At 42.5% G+C, this 24,569-nt stretch overlaps 1 protein-coding gene across 1 annotated transcript; it reads left to right on the forward strand.

Moving 5' to 3' along the window:
• The first annotated feature begins 289 nt into the window (after positions 1–289).
• LOC104911940 (uncharacterized) lies at positions 290–23,766 on the forward strand. The gene is made up of 13 exons (XM_085229589.1): positions 290–337; positions 3,061–3,146; positions 3,610–3,629; positions 7,996–8,100; positions 12,077–12,328; positions 12,427–12,467; positions 12,787–12,846; positions 13,086–13,168; positions 14,187–14,329; positions 14,418–14,483; positions 14,601–14,979; positions 16,658–16,740; positions 18,879–23,766. Exons 1-9 carry the CDS (start codon positions 290–292, stop codon positions 14,314–14,316), a joined length of 825 nt encoding a protein of 274 aa, XP_085085715.1. The 3' UTR covers positions 14,317–14,329; positions 14,418–14,483; positions 14,601–14,979; positions 16,658–16,740; positions 18,879–23,766.
• The last annotated feature ends 803 nt before the right edge of the window (positions 23,767–24,569 follow it).

A 24,569-nucleotide genomic window follows, 5' to 3' on the forward strand; every position in this document is an offset into this window, starting at 1 on the left:
GAGGAAAAGAGTGCAAAACCCATGTGAGTGCAAAAGTACAATGTTGCAAGCATTACATTATTTGATAAAACAGTATATAAAAGTAATTTCAGGTCAACATCCTGGCTACTAAAACTGCACTTATTTTCCATTTGCGATACTGTGGTTTAAGAACATAAAGACTTATATTTTAAGAAAGGTTAAACTGGATACAACAGGAAGTCAAGCATTAAATAGTTGTTATACCGTATTTTTGTTTAAAATAGGAATTTAATAGTGCAGAGGAAAGGCTAATTCAGGGCTTAAGACAATGATTGAGCACCTGGTGGGAAGGCAGAGCCAACCCATGGCAGCGCAGGTGCGTGCAGTGCAGCTGAATGACTGGGAGTGGTGGAGCCAGGATCCACCCCTTCCCAGCCCTCATTTAAGGGTTGGCAGGGGAAGGAAGGGCATCTCTTGTTGGAGGTCCCTGTGGAATCTGTAGCCTTCTGAAGGTAAGCAGTTTCTTTTCTGTTGTTGTTGGGATTTTGTTTGTTTTTGTTTGTTTTTTGTACCTATAGTTGTTGTGCTTGAGTGAATTCTCACTTGCTGTAGCTTGGGACTTTGCTGCTCTGTTGTTGTTGCTGTGCTTTTCACTGTGTTATGTGTTTACAAATGGATATTAAGTAAAGCTGAGCTTCTAGTAAATGTAGCCCACTTCATTTTTAACCAGAAGGAAATGGTAAAGCTGAGTGAATCACTAATTGAATTCAACTTCAGTCTGTATTAAACAGTTTTAATTTACGAAGGTAAATTGCTATTGTATTAAACATCAATTGAACAGAAATCTTCTGAGCAGCTCATTAAAAATACCCTATGGGCAAATGCTCTGTTAAACTCAATATCCTTTGGAGAGTAACTAAAACAGCAAGCGCTTGAGAGGATTCTGTTTTCCCTATCAAGGAAAACTATTGTTCTGTTTTTTTTTTTTTTTTAGAGTTAGCGTTTGCTTTTATGTTAATTTGGGTAAATCGTTTTATTTATTTAGTCTGCTGTGAGGGGAAAAATGTTGATTGAGCTACTGCGTATGCTGTAGAAGCATTTGAGGATGCTGTCTGTCTCTTTCTAATGCTTTTAAATTCATGTTTTTCTCTCCTTAATGCGAAAGGTATGCTGAAATACTGCTTGCTACGAAGAGAAATTACCTGGAGCAATTGCTGTCGGCAGGCTGATGTCCTTATTTTCTTACACAAAGGATTTTAACGACCTTGTTGGGTAGGACTGAAAAAGCAAGTGTATGGGCTCTTTTCTGCACGTGCTTTTCTGAATGTCCTGCTGTTTTGTTCTGCGGCCTCTTTGAAATTAACGTTTGTCCTGTTTGTGCTCCTGACTGAAATTAATGCTAGCTACGGTTTCAGTACCTATAGGTAATTATTCTTTTACACACTCTGCCTTAAAAATAGTTCTTGTTTATTAGCGTGTTTTGTTAATTAGCTGTCATAAATACATACCGTGTCCTGTGCGCATTACATTAAAAATCATTTAACAAAACCACCTTCTATTGTTTACTAAACTTTCCTGAACTCTTCTTAATACGGTTGAGCAGATCTTAGTAGAGACCAAGGTCAGCTGAGAAACCTCTGCTGAAATATCTATCTGTGAAAAGGTCTGTACTTCTAGGATAGGAATTTCAACCAACAGGGAGAAGTCAGTGAGATTTTGCTCACTCAGTTTGTTCTGCTTCCTATCTTCGCTCTTAGTTGTGAAGTGTTATTGAAGCCTTACTGCGTGCTAAACGGGTCTGTAGAAACTTGCAATTCTTTAAGAAATTTCGTTAATGACCCCTGCGTGCTCCTTTTGCATGGTGAGCTGCCTGCCTAGAAGGGGGACAAAATTTCTCTCTGGACTCTTAGATTCTTAAAGGCTGTCTTTCAGCGCACTTGGTTGAGCCCGTATTTACAGGAAAGAATACAGCTTGTGGTGATACTCATATGCAATTACTTGGATACAGGGTTTCTGCGTCTGTGAAGGCAATGATAACCTCTATAGAAATGTTTGTGTAAATTACAACTGATAACTGAAGAGTCCCCAAGGGGAAGGACTCTCTGCTTACCATTAGTCCAATAGAGGAGTCATCCGTCAAAGGTAAGGAGGGGGGTAAATCTTGGCCACTGAGTTCAAACAAAGTGGCTTTTTACAGGAAATAAGCTGAACTAATTTATGTGACGGTTAAATGTACTCGAATGAAAATGTAAGGTCAAAACAATACAAAAATAATAAACCGGAAGGCTCCAGAAAAGCCATGTTGGCAAAACGTACTATCTGATTTCTGGTGGCTCTACACTGCCGGAAGCTTAGAGATAAATAGTTGTCTGCTCTCATTTTAATGGAGTAGTAAATGCTCCTCTAACCTCCCAGTCCAGGGAAGAAAGAAAGGGAAAAGAAATCTGGAGCTGCTACGGTTGTTAATGAAATTAACTGACCTCAATCCAGCTTTTTATTGGAAATATTAAACTTGAATGTTTTCCTATATTTGTTGCAAAGATAAAGTTTAATGTCTAGAGAAAGGAGGGCATTCTAATTCTGTTAGAGTGAATTAGAATTAGTTTCTGTTTAATATTCATTTTACCTATTCACTACCTACCAATTGTCCTCACCGAAGCTGTTGGCTGACCCCCCCCGAATGGGTCGAAAGAGATACGGATAAACTGAAGGCAAATTAGGAGAGCAGATTTCTCACGGCGTGCTGAATGCTTTGGTATATCTTTATGTTGTGAACGTATGAGGCTGACAAGCAGAAAACATGTGGAAAAGGAGTTGTTTGTGTGAATGTTAAATTCTAAACTGTATTTTAGAGGTATGATATTAGTAATCTTGCTGTTTGATATTGATCAAAGCCTTAGAAGCAACTGGTTTGGCGCTTTTATTTATTTCCAGAGCGTACCAAACATCTCTCTAAATTGCTTGTAATGCAATCAGAAAGCACTGACCCGTAATCTATGCAGATGTCATAAATAATAGGTTCCGGCTTAGTGAATCTTGTACTAGAGACAAGCTGGAGTGATAATATATGAATTAACCTCATTCTCTCTTCTACTGCAGGTTCTGCAGTACTTCACAGCTCCAAAGCATTACGTGCGCAGTACGGATACAGATGTCCTGAGTGTTTCGCCTCATTCACCGTACCAGTAAGTGTCCTTCATGCACTTTTGAAAATTAAGTGCTCGCAGAGCAAAAATTGCAAAGTAGCGTTGAACGTTATTTGTGAATGTAGAGAAGTTTTCTGTAAGCTTCAGTGTTACAGTTTTCATTCGATGGTAAGTTGTCTTGTTAATGTGAGTCACTGGAATAACTTAAACACCAGATAATAGTCTTCCACTGTACATTTTTCTCCTTGATTTTTCACTTTGGTATATTTAAGATTTCAGTGTGACTTCTACAGGAACAGCAGTAAATGTGTGAAAGCGACAGTGTAATAAAGAAGGTAGAAAAACCAACCAAAATCCAGATGTAATATAACAGTTACTAACTTCACTATCATTGTGTCATGAAAATGTTATCTCAGAATAAGAAAGCACTGAAAATTATTTCTGATGTTCCATACAAAAAATAGTTTTCCTTTTGTAGATGTATTGTATCCCTTCTCTGTAGTACAGAGGGAAAGGTACGAGGTATGTTACTTCTATCATAGCTCATCACAAAGTGCTTGCCCTAAAATAACGTATCATTTCTGTGTGAGATACCTTAACTATAATTAACGTATAAGTTATGCTCGCATGGCTTTGAAGTTATAAAAATGCATCTCATTTCTCATACAAATTTTGAAGATACACAGAGCAGTGATGAACTATGGTGCCTTGGGTTTTTAAAAACACCGTAACTTTCTACTTACTGAGCCATGAGAGTAATATATTCTGACTTGCTCTCAGGTAGGGGAATGTAGCTTTGCTAAGATTAAGTGGGGTAACAGATAACTTTAGGAGGGGGAAAATATTCCCTAAAAGACCTTGGTGTCTCATGTGTGACATGTGATAATCGTGTGTAATTGAATCACAAATACCTACGTGTTCGAAGGAGTATTGCATACTCTCTCGCTGGGCTTTGGAGAGATCTCTAGTGAATACAGCTGAGGATGGAAAATGGAAAGGACAGAGGGGGTTAAAATGTGGCTGCCCATCCAAAAGTAACTGGGTGTATTTTCTCTCCTGAGCTCAGGCTGTTTATCTAGTGATGTAGCAAACAGCATTTCAGTTGTTTGAAAAGAGCTTTTCACTGGAAGTAACTGGGATTTTTTCCCCCCACCCTTTTCTCTCGTGCAGTAGGAAGGTGACACACAGTAGAAAGCGGTCTCTTCTTCCAGGAGACCTCAAAACACTTGGAATGATGACACCTCCTATAGAACTTGTGCTGGTAATTCAAATGTTCTTGATATTGATTTTTGATTTTAGAAGTTGGGCTTGATTTGCTTTGCTGTGGTGTTTCAGGTGAGGAACTGCAGTTTATGAAACTGCGTGAACTGTAAATGTGAGATGTGTTCGTCAGAAAAGGTTCATTTATTGTTCCTTAGCAGAGCAGAAATGGTCCAGCATCTCACAAATCTGTCACATCTTTCTTCAATTCTTTCAATTCTCTTTGGTTCAAGTGTGGTGTACCAGTACATTAGTCCATGTGAAATTCCACAGTGCAGGGATAATATCCAATTTCTTGTTTTGCAGAATTGGAGGGGACCTCCAGTGAGCAAGCCTAGCCCCCTGCAAAGCAGGCATGTTGGAGTGGAACTTTCTATGCCCCAGTTAATGGGTGTTAAGATAGGAATGAATTTTTATCAATAATTATAACTTATTTTTGTTTTTTTCTTTAAATTTTTAATATAAACTTTAAATATAACTGCTGCTGCTAGAGAGAGAGGCAACAGACAGTGCATCTTTAGTAAATATTACAATGTTTCAATGAATCTTTGAATGCTATCAACTGAGTCTTAAAGTATCCTTCTTCATTAAGGCAAAAGGGGAAAAGGTACCCAATCTGTTTCTGCTGTTGCAACTGTTTGGTTGTTTTCTTGGGGTTTTTTTTTTTTTCCAGGGAAAAATGCAATCAGATCACTGAATTTAACAGTGATCGTGTTCTCACCACCTTTTGTGCTTAAGTTGATTGTAATGTGTTAGAAATTGGGGGGGTAATGAAGGCATGAGGTCTTTCAGTTTTGAACTAGCTATGTAAAGGGATGTTTTGGTAGTGTGTTTGTGGTGGATTTTCTTTTTTACTTTTGTTATGTTACTTGAAAGATTTTCCTTAGTTTTGTCCTTGACTGTGTTGAATTGCTGGTGACTTGTCTGCCTTGTTATATAGCCTTGTTGTACCAAGTGCTCAAAATGGGATGGCCTTTTCGAGTGTACTCCATGCCACTTACTGAGAAGAGTGAAACTTAATTCTTAATCTCTCAAATTCAGTTGGAAGGGTGAAGGTTTAAGTGCCTGGATCATTCTAAGCTGGGCTTAGTCAGTGGGGGTGTTATCTGTGGAACCGATTCTTATCATGCTGTATTTTTAGTTTTTAGTGTTTTTCTGCCAGTGCCTGAAGCTCATTCTTTCCCTCCCTTTTTCAGCACTTGAAGATATCCTTGGAATGAGAAATGCATCCAAGATTCAACAACCGCATTGAACTTGAAACTTGGACTTGAAGAGCACCAATGTTTAAGCTCCTTGTTTGCGTCAGGCTTCTCTTGCTTCAGTTCTGAAAACATCGTACACCAGCTGCAAGCTTAAGATGCAGCTGGATGTAAGTGATGTGCCCCGTAACGTGTTCAAAACCGCTTGTACTGTAATGCTCCTGTTTAAAAGAAACTGCTATTTTTTTTTTTATTCAAATTTTTTGATGGTTTGTTTATCTGGGAATTGCCCAGTCTATTTATATTGAAATTTCTGTTCTGAGAATCAGAAGGGCTGGGTTTTGTTTTGTCCTGTTTTTCTTCTCTTGGTGTAGTATGCAAGTTTTTCATCTTGTGTTTGTGTTAAGATATTGCATGAGAATGTTGTTACTGGACTAGTTCTGGAGATTGAACTGCCTGTGGAAATAACACGTGCTGTAATGCTGCTGTTATACTATGTTTGTAATATATGCTTTAGACGTTGTAATTATTCTTTTACATCGTGCCTCCCCTAAGTAAGGCCAGTGAAATACTGTAATTCAGAACTGCTAGGATATCTTAAGCAGTCTAAAGGTTCTGGATGAGTGGACCGGCTCCTGGAAGTAGGTTTCGTGGGAGACCTATCAGACAACCATGTGGAGAAAGCAGCTGACAGCTGCTAATTTTTGGGAAATAGGCTGTATAATATATGTGACAGGGTTTAAAGAGCCCAAGGATAGCATTTTGATAATGATAGGGAGGGAAACTTCCTACCTCCAACTCCTCAGTATTCCTATGGGAAGTGTTCTTGCTTTTTGATGTGTTTTGTCATAGTTCTGACTGTAATTCTTCTCTCAGAAAGAGAGGTGGAGTGGTTGGATTTGTTTGTAGCATGCTTGCTATTATGTAAAACAAATTTTTTTTTAACTTAACTTTGAAGCAATTCTCATGAAGTTACCATGTATTAAGCATTGTTATTAATCATAATGAATTGTTAGTTTGTAATGCTTTGAAAACTAAGTGAAATCACCTCTGGGACATCGCTAGTATTGCTTCTACGCATACGTGATGGTGCTGCACTGATAGAACCTATCTGACTAAAGTGAAATAATGCTTTCTTTGTAGTGTTCAGAGTGCAGGCCTTAATGCATTATTTCTAAACCTAGTCCTAAAGTTAGGAAAAAGCATGCATTGGTTTGTTTGGTTATCTTATTGAGCAACAGATGAGTTTCAGTATTGCAAAGTGAGAGAGACTATCCTGAATGTTTTACGGCACTGATTGAGGAATCTGTGGAAGACACAGAAGTGGATTGCTGCTTGCGGCGTTACTAGAGTGTAGCGCTGATCTGTAAGGGGAACTCGGTTACTAAACTCTTGGTGAGAATGCCAATGGCTGTGGTAACGGAAGCATAGTGTACGAGTATCAAAATGATCAAAACCCTTTCAGTTTTAATAATATATTAAATTTTACTAGCAGAAACTGTTTTGGAAACAAAGAACTTTGATGCATGTTTTTCAGAGGTTAATGTTGTTGAAACTTGGGGAAATTATTTCCCCGCTCTCAATCTTCTGTGCAAAAGCTCTTGCACGAGGGACAGCGGATTGAGTTCCCCGAAGCGTAATGCCAGAGTTAGATGAAAGCCCAGAGACGAAGGTCTGTCACTGATTCTGAAGCTGTACTTGTGATCCATTCTGCTTTCTAATTAACTCTGTTCTGAGAACACTGATCGTAAAGCAGAATATATTAATAATGTAATTTAAAATTTCAGTTGAGATAGTGAATATATTTCTATTGCACACATAGTGTTCAATACAATAGGCGTGTATTTCTTTTTTCCTACCCACTATGGTAAGTTTTTTTTTTTTTTTTTTCCCCAGCAGAAACTTTTAGCCTTTTATATTTTACTCCATTGCTGCCGTTCTCTACAGGGCAGTAGTATAAACTAAACTGAACGGGTTATTTCTCTGTGTGGTATTAGATCTGCAGAACTTAATGCAGTGCTATGCTGTGTTGGTCTTTTTATTTTTCCCTACCTCTTAGTACATACCTGAGCGATTGAATCCAAATGCGGAGTTAAATAGCTAAAACCTCATTTGGGAATTGATCGCGCCAAATGACCCGGCAAAAGAAAGTCCTGAGCTTGCTGAATGAAAAATACACCTGTTAAGAAAGTTCGATGTTGTTTCAGTAATTTCACCTTAAGTTTCTAAAGTCCTTGTGGTAGCATATCTAACACTTGTGCATTTAAGCATGTAGGTTTAGATTTCTCGTAATGTCACTGTTAATGATGAATTTCCAGAGCTGTTACGGGTTTTTGTTTTGTCTTTGGTATTCCACGTCATGATGGGATGTAGTGCACTGAGAGTTAAAGTTTTAATGCTCCAGTTCTGTGGATTGTTGTTATTTCCAGGTATAGCTGTCCTTGAAGAGAAGGAGAACAACGTACCCAAGACTACTGTTCGCTGTTCTGTTTCCATTTTCCATTCAGAGGCAAAGACAAAACTGTTCACAGATCGCAAGACGTCCTCTTTTCCCTTTCTGTTTGTCTCTGCAGCGTATGTACTCCCTAGCTGTCTTGTCTTTGGCATTTGAGTAAGGCCTTTGGTTTTTGGACACAATCTCATTGTATGTATTGGTCTCAATTCAAATTGTATTGTATTATATCATGTTGTCACGCATTGCGATATCGTATTTAGTAAATCAACTCTTCTCCTCAGCTTGTTGCCGCTGTTTCATTTTTAGGCCTATCTCTCACTTCTCTTTTTTTTTTTTTTTTTTTTTTTTTCCCTGGGACAGGGGTTTGTGGGTCCCCCTGCCCCAATAGTTGTGGAACTGCCTGCAAACTGTTTAAGTGTGTACAAAAAAAATGCTTTCATGCACTACGCTCTTGCAGAGATAAACTCTGGAGCAAATACCAACACTAAGCCACGTGCAAATAAATCCACCTGAAATATTAATGCCTCGTAGTGTCACCAGAAAATGATGCATCCCAAGTAAAGACAAATCCCTAGATTCCCTCCTCTCAAATGCCGTAACTCTGACACACATCTCTATCTGAAGTAAACAGCTACTAGAACTGAAAATACACCAAAGGTTCAGTAGGTGGGGTAAAATGAAAGTTGCAGAAGCAGATGCAGTCTGCCAGCGTTACTTAACTAGTTTGTGAATGAGAGAATTCTACAGGCATCTCAGTAAATTACTCTCTCCTTAGAATTGTACACAAAGCAGGTGAGGAATAAACAATCGCCTTAAAGTCATTTGACTATAGAAATGTAATGCAGATGCTTTGGTTAAATTCCAGTTATAGGGTCAGGTCAATATTACACAGGGTCTTGAACATGAGCGTGTAAGTGCTTCAATACCATGAGTAAGTTTGTTATCCTTTCATATACCCCAAAGCCGTGATGTGCAAATCCCAACGCATTGAGGAAGTGGTGGTAGCGTATTACATAGATGCACTCAGATTCTAAGCCTAACCAACAATAGTCAGATTTACAAAAACCATTCCTAATGCTTCAAGAGGTCAGGCATCAAACTTGGCTCTGCATGTACCAGAACCGCTGTTTTGACTACGGTGCAGGTCAAGATGCAATACGTCATGCCTCCTGGTATTCGTACATCAAGAACACAATGGCCTTATATCCACCTCTTGCTAGAAGTGTGAGACAACACCTGTAAAGATAATCTTCAGCTTGTCTGTCACATCCGGATCACGTGGAGGAAAACGATCGGCACGAACTAGAAGCAAAGCAGTCCTTGGCTTTCTCCTTTACTGACTTCAAGTCAGCCACCTCAACGGCCAAATTAGCACTTTCAGTTGGCTTTTGACAGTTAATGAGTGGACTGGCATCTAAAAATTATCTCCGTTTCATATTTGTTCTCACAAATATATAAACCTAGGTATAGCCACACTCTTCCTCTCTATACGTCTTTTGCCTTTAATCTAAGTATGGCCCCATTTTACCGAGGCTGTCGTTATTGCAAGAATAAAGTGGGATATTGCACGCGTCCCAAGAAAAACCGAGGTTAAGCTACTTAAATACCCTGTGCAATTAAGCACATAATGAAAATGGATCCTTGAGTGCTCTGCTTCGAACGGAGAGATGCATTTTTTCATTCCGTATCACAGTTTTCCAATACAAAAATATGCTTCATGTCATTACTGCAAAAGTTTTTTCAGGTGAGGTATCGTGAGGAATATCATCTTCTTGCAAATATCCAAGCTACAGTAGGCAGTTTACAGCAGCAGAGGTCAGATTCATCCGTTCCAGTCAGCCACGTTCTGGGATGATAAGCGGCGCTCCTAATGAAAGCGGTCTCCATTTAAGTAACACTCAGGCCAATTTTAAGGAATGCTTAAAGTTCTTAGGGAATTGCTGCCCGACTCCGGTGAAATTCCCCAAAGCAACTTGACCCAGTTCCCATCTTCTAGGAATGACTGCCTCACTTTACAGTTTCAAATGTATGTTTGTTCAACTGCTGTGTAATCAATTACTCTGGGCAAAATTAACGTTAAAATGAGAACTGTTGTCTTGCTTGACCTCGTTACTGTAAACCATCAGTCATTTTATGTGGACGTTAACTCGAAAACTCATAACTTGTCTCATTTGTGTATTTTAGCAGAATTTAAATCCGTATGGATTTCAAAAAGGACGCTTTAAAAACATTCAATAGGGACACAGAGTCATACTTCATAAATGCATCTGCTACTTCTTCCCGGGTGGACTTGGCCTCTTGATGCAGTTCAAGTTGAAATCGATAAGAACGTTTCTCCTTTTTCTTCAAAGAAGTAATAATGGAGCGACAACAAATCGCTCAGAATAAAATCGAGCAGGTTACGGAAGGCCCGAGGAGCCCATTCTGTTTTATGAACTACAGCTTTTGACGGCGTAAAATCACCCGGTGGTTTGTAGGCACGAAGCGGTCTGAGAGGAAACCGCCACGACTTCTTTGGCCCTCTCGGTCAGATTCTGTAGCCCAGGACCTCTTTCCTTTGAGCAGACGTGCCTGTTCACAGACAGTAGGTTCTGAAAGCAAGGGATGCATGTAAATAACTCATCCTCACACCGAGTAGTTGTACGTGCTAGTAACCAATCGTTGGAGTTTACAAATATATTAACTAGACAGCTTCGGGAAGCAAACGTTTTCACAAGCTGTTCCCTAAGCTGTGTTTGCACGGGAAGATCATTATCATCATTTTTCTTAATCTCGCCAAGACAGAAGCGTGGTGAGAAATCACTTGCTTTAATTATTTAGAGCAGTGGACTATCGCTGCTATCAAAACATTCTATTTGCGTCTTGTGTAATCCACTGTGAAACCATCATGTGTTTGTAACGCCGGATTACAGACTTTTGTGGAAGAGTTTAGATGTAGAAGCGGTTTCAAATTAGTTTGGGGTGACGGCTCTGAGGAGCGTTTAACGCCCACGTTTCCTCCGAATACCTTCTCGTTCTGACCGAGGATTCAGAGGGACTCTTTTCAGCTCATCCGTTGCGCGCAACTAATTGTAACTCCAAGTTCGGTTTGGATGTTTAGTGAGGTGAGGCGCGTTGCTTTGATTGAAGTATGCAACTATTGGTAATGAAGCAACGGCTCACACAAATAGTTGTAAGCTCTGTGCTACAATGCTCTCTGTCTCCCACAACGACTGCCTTGAAACAGTTGTCTAAATGTAAGGGTTTTGCTCATCTGCGAGACGACCTGGTGCTGAACCCGCTTCTTCTGCTGGAGGATGTTACCCTACATCGTGTACCCTCAGCGGGATCTCTCGCTTCGCTCCGCACGTTCGGATCTCCCTTCTTTTCACATGTGACGCTGCTGATGGCTCTGAGAACGTATCCGTAACAACGTTCAATCAAAGCATTCACAGTTCTACCATCAGAAGGAATAAAAATGAGTGTTTTAAGAGGGAAACTGCTACGTAAAGTGAATTTCATCACTGAAGTCTTCGCAGACTACCTGTGCTCTTAACCGCGTGTAACTGAAATGTCACCAAAAGTCTTCCTTGTGATTTATAAGATACGTGAACGTACTCCTGAGCAACACCGCAGAGAACCGTTTGTAAAACTCCGCTTCGAATTTCACGGGTCAGCGATTTTCCCGTCTGTGTCATTAACCCATTTGGGCATTCGTCACATCATTACTCCCATATTTCCACTGCCGTCTTTAGTCACGTTTTCTCTGAGGTACAAAGCTTTTACGGGTTCAACAAACCTTTTTTTTTTTCTTTTCTTTTCTTTTGTTTGGACGTGGGGCACGGGAAAGCGGAGCGGAGTCGGCAGGCAGCGGGGGCCTCCGGAAACCTACGGCTGGGGACGTTCTTTGGAGGGGTGATGCTCTATTGTTCCGTTCATGTCGGATGCAAAGCGACCCGTTTGAATTAGGCACAACTATTTAACTTACTCACGAGTCCCACGATGAGGTGAAAAGGAGAAGCCCGTAAGGAACTGTAATTTAAAGTGTCGTTTAAGTCCCTAATTCTGATCTGGAGTCCGCACGCCTAACTGTCAAGGCTCCGGGCCGGCGCTAACGAGGCGGCCAACGACTCCCAGGTGCCGCGGGGCCGCGGCCGGCCGCGCACAGCTGCGCCTAGTCGGGAGCCGCGGGCGGGGCCCGCCCCAAAGCCTCTTAAGCTCCGCCGGAGGCTGCCGGCAGTCACGGGGCAGTTCCTGCGGACCTCCGCGGGAGACGGAGCGGGCTCCGTTCCGTTGTCCGCTCCTAACGCTGCTGGGGCTGAGAAGCGGTACGGGGAGGCTGCTTTTAAAACGGAGCCTTGGGATTCTCTTTAACGTTCTCGTTTAACGCTCTCGCTGTGTCGTTTTGTGTGTCGTTTTGTTTCAGGTTGCTGTGAGGTCTCTCGCGGTCAGGCTCAGCCCAAACCGGTGAGCAGTTCTGGTAGTAAGGGAACCGTGGAGGCGATGAGCGTTCGGGAGCCGTCAGGAGGTCTCCGGGCTGTCGGACCCCGTTACGTTTGCAGCCACGTAACGCCGCTGCATCGCTCCCCTCGCCTTTTCGGAGGGAGCTAGTGCAGCCCCGGGGTGCTCTCAGCTCCCCCTTCCCAGGGGGTTTTAGCGGGTGCTTCAGTTCTTCGAGCTCTCTTCGGTAGGAGCGAGACGGTGCCGTATTCCTACAGCATCGGTGCTCCCGGGAGTAAGAAGCAACGCGAAGGGCTGCTGAAACGTGAGTTTTCTCCTATTGCAGGCTGAGCGAGGACTGCGGCGGAGCCTCTCTTCAGCTCGAAGCGGTGTGCTCGTAGAAGCGGTGAGTGTCTGGGAGTCACCTGGTAAGGTCTCTCTGTTTAGAGCTTATGTAGGGCTGCTGCTCGGCTGCCTCTGTGTCTTTGGGATTGGCACGGCGCTGCCTGAGACCGAGCACGACCCGGGGTGCCCTCAGCTCCCGAGGAGGGTTTTGAGGGTGCCTCCACCCTCCCGTTTCCAGTGGTGGGAGCGAGCAGGATGGGACCGTGTGTTTTCTTTTATTTCCTTCATGTGTAATTTTAGGAGCACGATGTTTCCAGTGCGGAGACCTGGTGGGGCAGCTTGTGTAATTGGAATGCTGTTGTGGATGGCTCTCTTCTTTCTAGGTAAGACAGACCTAGGTAAGCAAGGTGGTGGAGCTGCTCTTCCAGTGGGAGAATGGGAATGTACTGAGCTCTGCCTAGGGATGAAGGAAGAACTAGCGGAGTGCTTGCATGTGAGGCTCAAGAGGCAGGTAAGTGTGGGTAATGTCACTGGGGCTGTTTGTTGCAGACCAGGATGAGGAAGTTGATGAGACCTTCTGCACACAGCTGAAAGTAGCCTCACAGCTGTGGGCATTAGTTCTCATGGTAGTCTTTAACCACCCTTCCAGCTGTGTGCTTGTTCCAGGAGGTTCCTGTGATGTGTTGAAGGTGAAAATTATCTCTTGCAAGAGATAAAGGAGCCATTGAGGAGAGGGCTGCTGCTGGAACTCCATATCCCTACTGTGCGAGGGCTTTTTGGGGGCTGTGAAGACCAGGGGCGGCCTTGTGCATGGTAGCGTTCAGGATCTTGTGTGGAAGATGCAAAGCAATGGATAGTTTCGAAACACTGGATTTTGAGGGAGCCAAGTTTGTTCTCTTAAGGGGCTTACTTGGAGGTTTCCCTTGGGTTTGGGTGTTGGAAAGGGTCCTGCGAGCAGCTGTCGATGCTGGAGTGTTCCTTGCTCCATACTCAGGTGTGGTGCATCCTGAAGTGTAAGGAACTGTGTAGGAATGGCAGGAGACCCGCAGGGGTGGATGAGGAAGGCTAAGACCCTTTGGGAGGGAGGTCAGGGCAACAGAAGTTAGTAAGTTTGTCAACAGGAAAAAAGGAGAGTAGAGAATGTGTGGGTCTCTGCTTTTTGAGGCAGGTGCCCTGAATGCCTTTTTGGCCTGAGTGATCGCTGCTGAGACTGCTCATTGGGAACCCTGGATTCTGGAGGGCAGGTGGCTTTCTCTTGATTGTGGAGGAACTGGTCAGGGATCTGTTAGTCAAAATGGGTGCCAGCAAATCCCTGAGCTGTGATGGGATGTCTGTGTGCTGAGGGAGCTGGTGGAGGCAACAGCCTAGTGGCTCTCATGTTGGTTCTGATCTTTCCTATAGGAAACTGCCTGAAGATTGGAGGATAGCTGATGGTGCTGCAGCCTTGAGAAAGGGCAAGAAGGACGGCCTTATCTCTGTTTCTGGAAAGGCGATTGTATGGAGAATGCTGAGTCATGGCCTGAACCTCTGATTGCTCACTTGAGGTGAGCAATGAGTGGGCCACAGGAGCACAGGTGAAGGCAATTCATCTGCCCTGCAGGAAGGGGTGGAGCCTGGTTCCATCCTTCCTAGACCCATTTAAGAGCTGGCTGCTGGGGGGGAAGGATCTCTTTTGGAGGTTTGCTGTGCTGGAGTTTGGTAAGTGAGCCCAGGATATGGGTAAGCATTCTATCTATTATCATTTTGTTATTGTAATGTGCTTTGCCTAGCTCTTGTTTATTTTGAACTTAACAGTGATATTTGTTGATTATATAGTGATGAAACAGCTTGTTCCAGATGTCATCTCCAAGTGACTGGAAGAGAAGAAATGTCTAAGGAGCAGTTGAGATGGATTCATTGTGGTAGGGAAGTGGGGTGTTTCTGTTTTGTGTGGCTCTGTGATTGATCTTGTTGCGGGTTGAAGGCTGGAGTATGTGAGCGGTTTTGCCAGTGGTGAGGATTCCAGTTTTGTCTCTGGAGCAAGGTGAGCTGTATCTTGGATTCCTTCCTTGTGTGTTGTACTGGGATGGAGTTTATGACTGGGTGTGAGGGTGATGTGTTTCTCTTGCAGGTTTGAATGTGTGCAGCAGATCCTGTGCTGGAGCAATGGAGTTAAGTGAGAACAATCTTTCTCTGCTGGAGTTAGCTTTGTCAGGTTGGTTGGGTTTTGAAGTTTGTGTCTTTTGGGGGAGGTGAGCACTTGATGGATCTGGTTGTTTTTGGGTTGTGTTGTTTATTTGGCTTGGTGTATGTGGTTGAGATCAGCAGCCAGAGGCAGTGCTCACACTGAGTGCTGCCTCTGGCTGCTGATATGGGGTTGTTTGCACTATCTCGAAGAGATTATATTTTTTTTTTTTTGGGTGGGAGGGTGGGATGGTCAGTCTCGGAAATTTTTCTGGCTGGGTGGCCCCCCCTGTGGGGTGAGGGGGGCCCCCCTGGTGAGGGGCCCCTGTGGGGTGAGGGGGGCCCCCCCTGTGGGGTGAGGGGGGCCCCCCCTGTGGGGTGAGGGGGGCCCCCCCTGTGGCTGTGGGGACTCCTATGTGATGATGGCTGCATTGTGATAGTGTTCCTGGTCCTGGGCTGGAAGGAGGAGAAGAGTTTAATCTATTCTTTCAAAACAGGTAAACCCTCTGGAAACAACTCCTTGTGACTTGAGGTTGCTTCTTCTGTGTTGTAATTGACTAACCCTGGGGGTTTGGATAAGTGTCTGGAGGTGATGTCCACTTGTGTGTGGGAGTAAACCATCCATAGCATATACAGGATGCATGCAATATCAACAGCCTAAGCTGACCAAGAGTCAGGAAGGAGGGAAGCTGCTGCTCTACTTTCTGAGGCTTTGGCAGGCTACTTTTGGAAGAAAACCAGATGAATGGGAAAGTTAAACAGGAAATGCTTACTAAATCTCTTCTTGCGAGAGGTCTCTAACAAGGCCAACTCAGCTTTGTGTCTATGTAAAAATAAAACTTGCGTGGATGAGGCATAACATTACAGAGCATGCATCTCAAAATATGCTGAATTGAGTTGGTGGGCAAGCAACTTCAAATTTAATGATTTGTAACAATTTGTAATAGTGGAAGAACTAGATCTGTTTGAGAGATGTCTTCAGGCTCATTTATCATCTTGCTGAAGCCAAACTGTATAGGGGAATTTCTAGGTGTAGCTGTACTTTTCCTTTCAAGGTATGCCCCCAAAACATTAGTAACAGAGTCTGCCTGTGTGAGGTGAGTGGTGATAGTTCTATAGAAAGGACCTATCGGCTTGCCACAGCTTTTAGTAAAGACAGTTTCTACTGTGGGTGGAACTGGGGCGCCTGAGAATATCTGCATTAAAATGGAACAGTTAGTAAGCTAAAGCTTTTGTGGTAAAGTGGATACCTGTCTGTCTCCAATTTAAAGCAAAAAAAAAAAGTACATGCTTGCTTACCACAAAAAAAAAAAGGATGCATCTGATACTCCTGCGCTTGGGACTTCTTCCCTGGCTGGTGCCATTAGCTTAATTATCTTGAGGGATAAGAAAGGGGGGAACAAATGATTCCTCTTGCATTTGGCCATCTAGCTTTGTATGTTCTGTAAAAAAAAAAAAAAAAAAAACAACAATACTTATGTCAATAATGTTTGCAAATCATCTACTTCAACTGTACAATGTCTCAAACTGGCTTTATTCATTGAATGAAATCAAATATGTTTCTGGTGCTTGTATCGTTGCAGCTGAATTTCTGCATAGTGGCCAATCTGGAATGCACTACAGCTTCCCCAGCTTGAAGATGGGTGTGCTATCTGGAGAGGAGTGACATTGACTGTCTCTTAACAAACTTCTGGTTTCCTTTTTTTAAGGTGATTTCACTGAGACTTCTATCTGGTTGCTCACTTTAACTCAGGAGCGTGCTACCTGATGGAAACCTTTGCACTGGATCTCAGTAAGTTCCTCCCAAACTGAACCTGACCTCTACCAAAAATGACAGTAATATGTTGTGCTTTATCAATTTTTAACAAAAGATGTGGTTCTGCCTTTGCGCTAAATGTTTGCATGCAGTATGTTGTACCTTTGAGAGTTTGCAATTATTAACTACCATTTTAACTACTTACTGATCAAGTTCTGCTGCGGTTGAATTGTAACAGCTAGATAATCCAAAATAGGAAATTTAGTTAATTTACTTAAAGATGAAACTACTTTTCCCATGACTTCTCTTTGATGGGGTCTGTGTTATTAGGTTGACTCATTAGCACAAGCGGGCATGTAACCTGTTGCCCCTGGTGATCAACAAAACTTTTTTCCAGGGGGCTGTCTAAAATGTATGTTACTGAAATGAGAGATAAAGCTTAAAAAAAATACACAAACCTCAGTGAAATGTCTGGTGTATAGAATCTGAAGGGCAGCCTGTGTTGGAAGGGGCCCACGACTTGTAGTTCTGAGTATGACTACATGCACTCCAAATGCAATCTCCAAGCATTGTGTCCAAATGCTTCTCCAACTCTATCAGCTTGGCGCTTTGACTACTGCCCTGGGGTTCTGGTACCCAACCGTGCTCTGGTGAAGGAATTTATCATAATCCCTAATATGTGCTTTCTACCATTAATAGTTTCAGCAAGGAGTACAATTTGCAGTTATAATGCCCAACACAGCCAAAAAACCCCTTCTGTTGATTCTTAATTTCTGGGGGGTGCACGTTCAGAGGAGAGCTTCCAGCACGCGTGCCAGTCTTAATAGCGTATCCTTCCTTATAAACAAGGGTATAGACTCTGTTTTGCTGTCTCTTTAGCTAGAGGCTTGGGATCCACAAGTGCTCCTCTATCAGTGAAGAGAAGAAAGGCTTTCTTTTTTTCACAACAACTCTCATAAAAGCCCTACTCCATAGTTCGTGTGATCTTGGTAACACCATTTGACTGTGAGCAGTTACAGGAATCTGACCTTTGTTCTTTTGTTGTTTATTTTCCACCCCGATCCCCAGCTGCATGTGAGGAAGCTCCAACCTTCCCCAATTCCTACACTCACTTGCAGTATTTCTCTCTATAGTTATTTCTCTTCTGCAGCAGTATGGGTTACTGTGCTGAGAAGATAAATCCCTTCCCCCTATACCCTACAGGACAAACCTTGGGGATTTCTTTTTATTTAAAAAGAACTATAAAAATAACCCATACAGGGATAAGAGGTGGGCCCTTAAACTTTATACAACCTAGCTGTTCTTAGCAGTTCACAGGTTGACGCAACAAAAACCAGCAGTAGAAGCAGGAAAACTAAGGAAAGAGGAAGGCTTCAGCTAGCATCTTGCAAATCTTATTACTTACACCATAAGCTCCTCATACTACCTTGACACGCTGGCCTTCGAGGAGTCAGGTAGATTTGCTTAACCTTCTAAATGCGTTTCCCAAGAGATAAGACCCCGCAAACTTTGCAAGCCTAGCAAAAGCTCACAAGAACTGGTCCAATAAACTCTGAGGAAGAAAAGTGAGCTTGCCTGTTGGTACTGCCAGGGCAGACAGCTGTGGAGCTCCTTGGACTGCTGCCCTTTGTTTTTAATAACTGTATGATCATCTTAACAAACAAAAGTACTTTCCTAAACTCATCCTCTCACTCACTGAACCCTCTTCTCTGTTACTTATGCTGAGGTAGGAGGCCAAATCTGAGGTTTTACTTGAAAAAGCTGCAGGAAAAGTGTGCTCCATTCCAATACAGGGCAGTTATCTAACTTTTAAAAGAAATTAAATTGCCGTTCTCAAGAAATAACTGGTTTTCAACCCTTCTGATTTCTGGATGTAATTTTGAAGTGGCAATTTTCTTCCCCCTCCCACTCAGACTATTTTACTTATTTTTCTAAAAGCTAAATTATCTATGAACCACCCTTTTCAGTGGCCCAAATTGCTAACACCACCGCACGTTCTCTGCTCGGAGAAGCCTTAGTTCTATTTACCCCACAGAAGGTTCATGCTGTTAAGAAGGCCCACCTGAAAAAACAGTTAAGAATTTCAACAATTTTGAGAAAAATGAATTTGCCTTAAAGATTTTTCAGGGATTGCAAGACTAAACTTGTTCTCCCTTTCCCTGGGATTTGCCTAGAGTCAGACTGACCTCCTCCTGTGACACTTGGACTAACTCTGCGCTCAGATCAGCATTCAGCAACATCACTGTGCTATCCCACCCTACCAGAACTCTTTACTCTGGGAAGTAATCACTGCGTTCTTCAGGCAGCGTTTATTGCCTTACGAGAAGGAAGCACTCAGAGTCCCTATAAAGTGAAAAGCATACTGGAAGCTGCTCTCTCCACTGAGGGACGAGCTGACACCACGCTTCTCTGCCAAGACTTGACGGGAGTGAAGCAGGTTCACTGTAGGTTACCTACCTCTGAGCGACTGTTTCTCAACAGCATATGGAATCCCAAGGACAACACACAACAAATAATATCCCTCCAATAGAAAATGGAGTTCCAATATTCAAGCCGTCTCAATAAAAAATTCTCACAAAACAAAAAACTCTATCACTCCCCTTGGTTCTTCTCTCTCCACACACCAAGAGTGAACAAAGCCAGACAAGCAGCATTACTTCGGACAGATTCTGTTAGTGCAACATTGGATATTATGCTTCACAGCTTTCAGTTAATTCAGGCAGAGGAGGCTAATTAGAAATTAATACATAAAATAGAGTACAGCACTCCATGTGCAGGAGAATAATATATATTCTCAAATGACAAGTTAAAAAGAAGCTCTTTAAGGATGCCTTTCTGAGAGCATGAGAGTACTCCAGCCCCCAGCAGTTCAGATGACACTGAACCGGGCAGAATATTTACAAAACCACAGAATTAAATAAAACCAGGAAGGGATTTCTACAGGTACAATGCTAAGAAGAGAAAGGGCGAGGAAAGCGTACTCGCTCTCGTAAGTGAGAAAAGGCAGCGTCACACGTAGGGAAGGCTGAGGTGCTCAACGAGTTCTTCAACTCAATCTTTGCTGGCAGTCAGGCTTTCCATCTCTCTCGTATCCCTAAACCTCTGGGCTGGGGGATCAAAATCCCTTACGGTGTAAGAGAAGAGTGAGTCTGAGACCACTCAATGAAACTGAATGTGTACAAGTCTATGGGGCCTGATAACATGCATTCTAGGGCCAAGACCTGCTAGATAAGAGCACAGACCAGCAAATGGAACTCACTGAGATTAGCCTTGCAGAGAAGAGCTTGAGGGTTCCAGTGGACTAGAAGCTCAATGCGTGCCGACAGCACACACGGCCCAGAAAACTAAGGCAATCCTGGGCTGCATCAAGAGAGGGAGGCGATCATCCCCCTCTATTCTGCTCTTATGAGGCTCTATCTCAAGCCCTGTGCCTGGGGCCCTTAGTACAAGACATAACTGAAGCTGATAGAGTAGGTCCATAGCAAAGCCACAAAGATGGGCAACTAGCTGCAGCACCCCTCCTATCAAGAAAAGTTGAGGGAATTGGGTTTGCTTATCTCAGAGAAGAAAATGCCTCACTGCATCTTCTAGCACTTGAAGGAAGCTTATAAACAGGAGAAGGACCAACCATTTACATGGTCTATGTAGCAATGTAATGCGATGGAAAGTACATCGCTAACAGCAGGGTGGCAGAGCCCTCAGCTGCAGCAAATGAGAACAAGCCCAAATGCTGCTGCTGCAGCAGCAGGTACGAATGCAGAAACAAACAAAAAAAGTAGCTGCTTACCTTCAGAAGATCTCCAGGAGGCAGGAATCACCAGCAAGGCACCCTCACCTCCTGTGCCAACTCTTAAATGAGGCCTGGGAAGGCGTGAATCCTGGCTCCACCCCTCCCGGTCAATCAGCTGCATTGCATGCACCTGAGCTCCCCTGGCTTGGCCCCGCCTTCCCACCAGGTGTGCAATCACCTGTTCCAGCTGTGATATGACGTTTACCCTACAGCCTGATAGCCACAGGGCAAGGTGGAACGGCTTTAAAACTAAAAGAGGCAAGATTTAGGTTAGGTATTAGGAGGCAGAAATTTATTACTCGAGGTGTTGAGGCACCGGCACAGAATGCCCTCTGAAGTTGTGATTAACTCGTCTCTTGAGACGTTCAAGGCCAGGTTGGATGGGGCTCTGGGCAGCCCGATCGAGTGGGTGGCAGCCCAGCCTGTGGCAGAGATGTCTTTACGGCTTGATGATCCTTAAGGTCTGAGCCGTTCTGTGACAGAAATGGATGAACCAAGACCAATAAATACTTACTGATCTGTGTTTAAAAAAGCATTATTTGCGGGAATTTCTAAAAAAATAATAAAATGGTGTGACTTTTGGATGCTATACTAGAAAGAGAGCAGCTTCATATGAGTTCAGAAAATAAATAACAGGGCAGATCTCAAAAGCCTTGAGAAATGATCAGTAGCTAAAAGAAAGAAAACAAACAAACAAAAAAAAAAAAAAGGAAAAAAAGGGGAGAAAAGGAAAAAAAAGAGCACTTGCTGTCACATACTTCAGTGAGAAACTCTACAGGAAAATTGGTTCTCCCTGCTCGCTCCGGTTGTGAGATTAGAACCTCATTTCTTGTAACTGAAATCTTTTGAATAGAAATGTAATCAAGCCTCTGTCCTTTATCCTCCGCAAAGAGTGCTGTGGAACTCTTTTGTCCCATTCGATTCATCAAAGGTACGCTGAGAACATTTGACTAAATCTGCCAACAAGCCAAAAGTTGTCTAATAAAATACAAATCTGGTTACAGTAAAATAACAGCATCAAAGGAAAATCATTAGGCTGCCTGATGAAAAATCAAGCGCTTCGAGAGAGGGAAACCGAAATTCTGAGCGTAACATAGAACTCCAAGTATGGACTGTAAACATCATTAGAAGGGAAAAATAAAAGAGTGAATCTGTTACAAACTTGTCAGTGTCCTCACAAGCACATTTTCAAAATCTATGCAGTATTCAGCTGTATTTGTTTCCCGCTTTCTTTCATGTCGCCGCACAAGCTTTAGGTAGAGAAGTATAACGCCCTGTGACAATGTTAAAATCACCCTTACAAAGATGGATTAGATGGCATTGTGATTCTTGTAACGTTTGGTGTTATTTTCAGTCGGGTAACACTCAGATGATACACGATGCTGAAGTAGCAGACTTCCATTGCTTTGACAAACCTACCTTTCTCTAAAAGGTGTGTTGCCTATACACCGCGAGGGCTGTTAAGTGCCTTCAGCTGCTTGCTGAGTAATCGCACGGTGAGGGGAGAGAAACAGACAAAGCATTCCATTCACGCTCTTAAAATGCAACCCGAGAAAATAAAGGAAGAAGAACGCCAGGGAGAGGAGGACGTGAACCCAACAAGTCTTCCAGAAAGAAGAAATGTAAACGGAGTCCCACTTATAGTATGTGGTCAGTGATGTGTGAGCTCGGAACTGGACTTGAGCTGCGTGAAAAATAGGAATGGCCGGAAATCAGCTGTGCTTCCACATTAAAAATCTTGGAAGACACGCTGTTGCTCACCTCAGCAGACTTACATCAGAGAGAAGACATCTCCTTTTAGCAACTTGCATCCGCTTTGTCATCCTAGCAGTACATAGCCAGTGTTTCAGCTTGGGTGCCATAAATCACTCGAAATAGAAAATGTGGGTCCAAAGCCAGCAAAAAGAAAGGGGAAGACTAAGATCAAACAAGGTGCCTAAAATCCAGAAATAAAAGCATGCTCAGAGGCTAAGCGTGTCTTTGAGCATTTCAATTTAAAGCAGCGTGGCTTAAAGCAAACAAATGGATGAAAAAATACCAATGGAGATAATGCAGCTTGGTTGGAAAATGTCCAGATTTTGACCCTTAAGTACTCAGTCTGAAAATCTCATGCGTACACATTACTGTAACCTTTGTTTTAAATTGGTTGGAATCACTTTTACAGTAAGTTGTTGGATTTTTATTTAATTTTGATTTTAGCTTTTGGTTGCAGATGAAGATTATTTAAAACAATTATTGAAAAAGATATGCACAACTCTTTATAAAAATATTCAGTATTAAGAAGGCCTAATTTTACACAGTGAACATTATTGTTAATGCTAGGGTTTTCCTCTTCTTTAGAGGTTACCTAGCACAATGTCTATTAAATCCACGTGGCTGTTTCGTATTTGAGTATATCTGCATTCTCCATCTTCGATACTGAACTTGAAAGTTTCTCACCAGGGATCTCTCTAAAAATCTATTTGATGTTGATGCGTTGCTCTGGATTTTGTAGCCAGTGTAAAACTGCCAACTTCACATTTCCCCAGAAAGTAAAGTTGAGAATTGACTTTATTCCGTATAGAGAAGCTCCTTATTCTGCAACGTTTTGTTTTGGTTTTTTTTTTCATGTGGATGATAGAGATCTCAAACTGTTGTTTAAGACCGTGTGACATTCAACTGCAAAATCCAGCATGCTCAGTCTTAGCAGAGTGAATCTGAATCAATGTGGGACTTTTACATTTAATAACATAATTCATTATCATCTCCTCAAGAGTTTCTTCTAGAATCCAGACTCTAAATGAAGCTTCGGGTCCCTCACATTGGGCCATAATGTCATCTTTTATCATCATAACTTTCAATTAGATCATGACTTTTAATAGGGGGAGTTGGAAATTCCTATTGCCCTTGAAAAACTATTGAAAGATAGTGCCAGAAAATGTAGAAGCCATCCAAACACTCTGGCGCCGTAGGAAATGTGTCCCCGTGCAGCTCTTCGACGGGAAGGGTGTCATCGCTTCCATGCTTTGGCGGCAGTCGATACCTAACTGTCTGCTTAACAGGCAGAAGCCTAATATTAAGGTGAGAAAAAGAGCAGCTGAGTGCATTTTCTTCTGCTGCCTTCAGGAAACGTCTTCTTGTCAAGGGTGGAGTGCATGAAAGGGCTTTAACCAGTATTTCTTTTTAATGACAGATCACGTTATAACCAAAACAGAAAAAAAAAAACAAAAAACAACACATGTAGAAGTGAATTAGAGGAGGCAGTTCTTTTAGTGTTTTAGGCTTTCTTTTTTTCTATCCTTTTCAGCATCTCATTAGAAGAGCAGTAAATGGTGCCGTCACTGCTTCTGAAAATGTTGAGACGAAGCAGCGTTTCCACTCGTGGAAGACTCAAGATCTCTTAAAAATGCCACTAAAGCGTTCCTTCAGGTCAGCCATGCCCCTGGCATTTAGGTTTCTTATCTGGAATCCCAGCGAAATGGACTCGAGTACTTGCCTGAAGAAGATTGATTCTGGGAGGCTCATTTTCTTCGTTAGGTGAGAATTTGTGCATTGGATGAAGGAGAGATTAGCAGTGAAAGTTGTCTGAAAAAATTCATTTCTACAAACTGAAAATAAAGAAGAAGAGAAAGGAGGAAAATAGTTTCAGTAGAACATTTTTCAGCAACGGTCCCTTGTGTGGAAATATTTCCAACAATTTGTAGTCTAAAATTTCCTGTCTAAACCTCATGTTAGCGGTCCAAGATTCTGCTGGCTTTTGGAACATCTCTGAAGCCACGTGTAACCTACAGTCACAGCGTTTTGATGACAGAGAAAACTGCTGACATTTATTTCCCACTTATTTACACCGGCAAAAATCAAGAACTGCTTCTCGGCACAAAACATTACCAAAATAACTTCAATTAAATAATTAAATGTGCACCATTCAGAAAGTAATCGCATCTCCTACATATGTATTATAAATAACAGTGTAATTTACTCCGTCCCTCTCCACCTTTCCCCTCCCCCCCCCCCCAAAAAAAAAAAAAAAGATAAGAATTAGATCCTGGAAACAGATTGTCAGCCAAATATCTTTCAACAGTTTGGAAAGCTTGTT

The sequence above is a fragment of the Meleagris gallopavo genome, chromosome 8, assembly GCF_905368555.1.
Source record: "Meleagris gallopavo chromosome 8, MGAL_WU_HG_1.1, whole genome shotgun sequence".
NCBI classification, from domain to species: domain Eukaryota; kingdom Metazoa; phylum Chordata; class Aves; order Galliformes; family Phasianidae; genus Meleagris; species Meleagris gallopavo.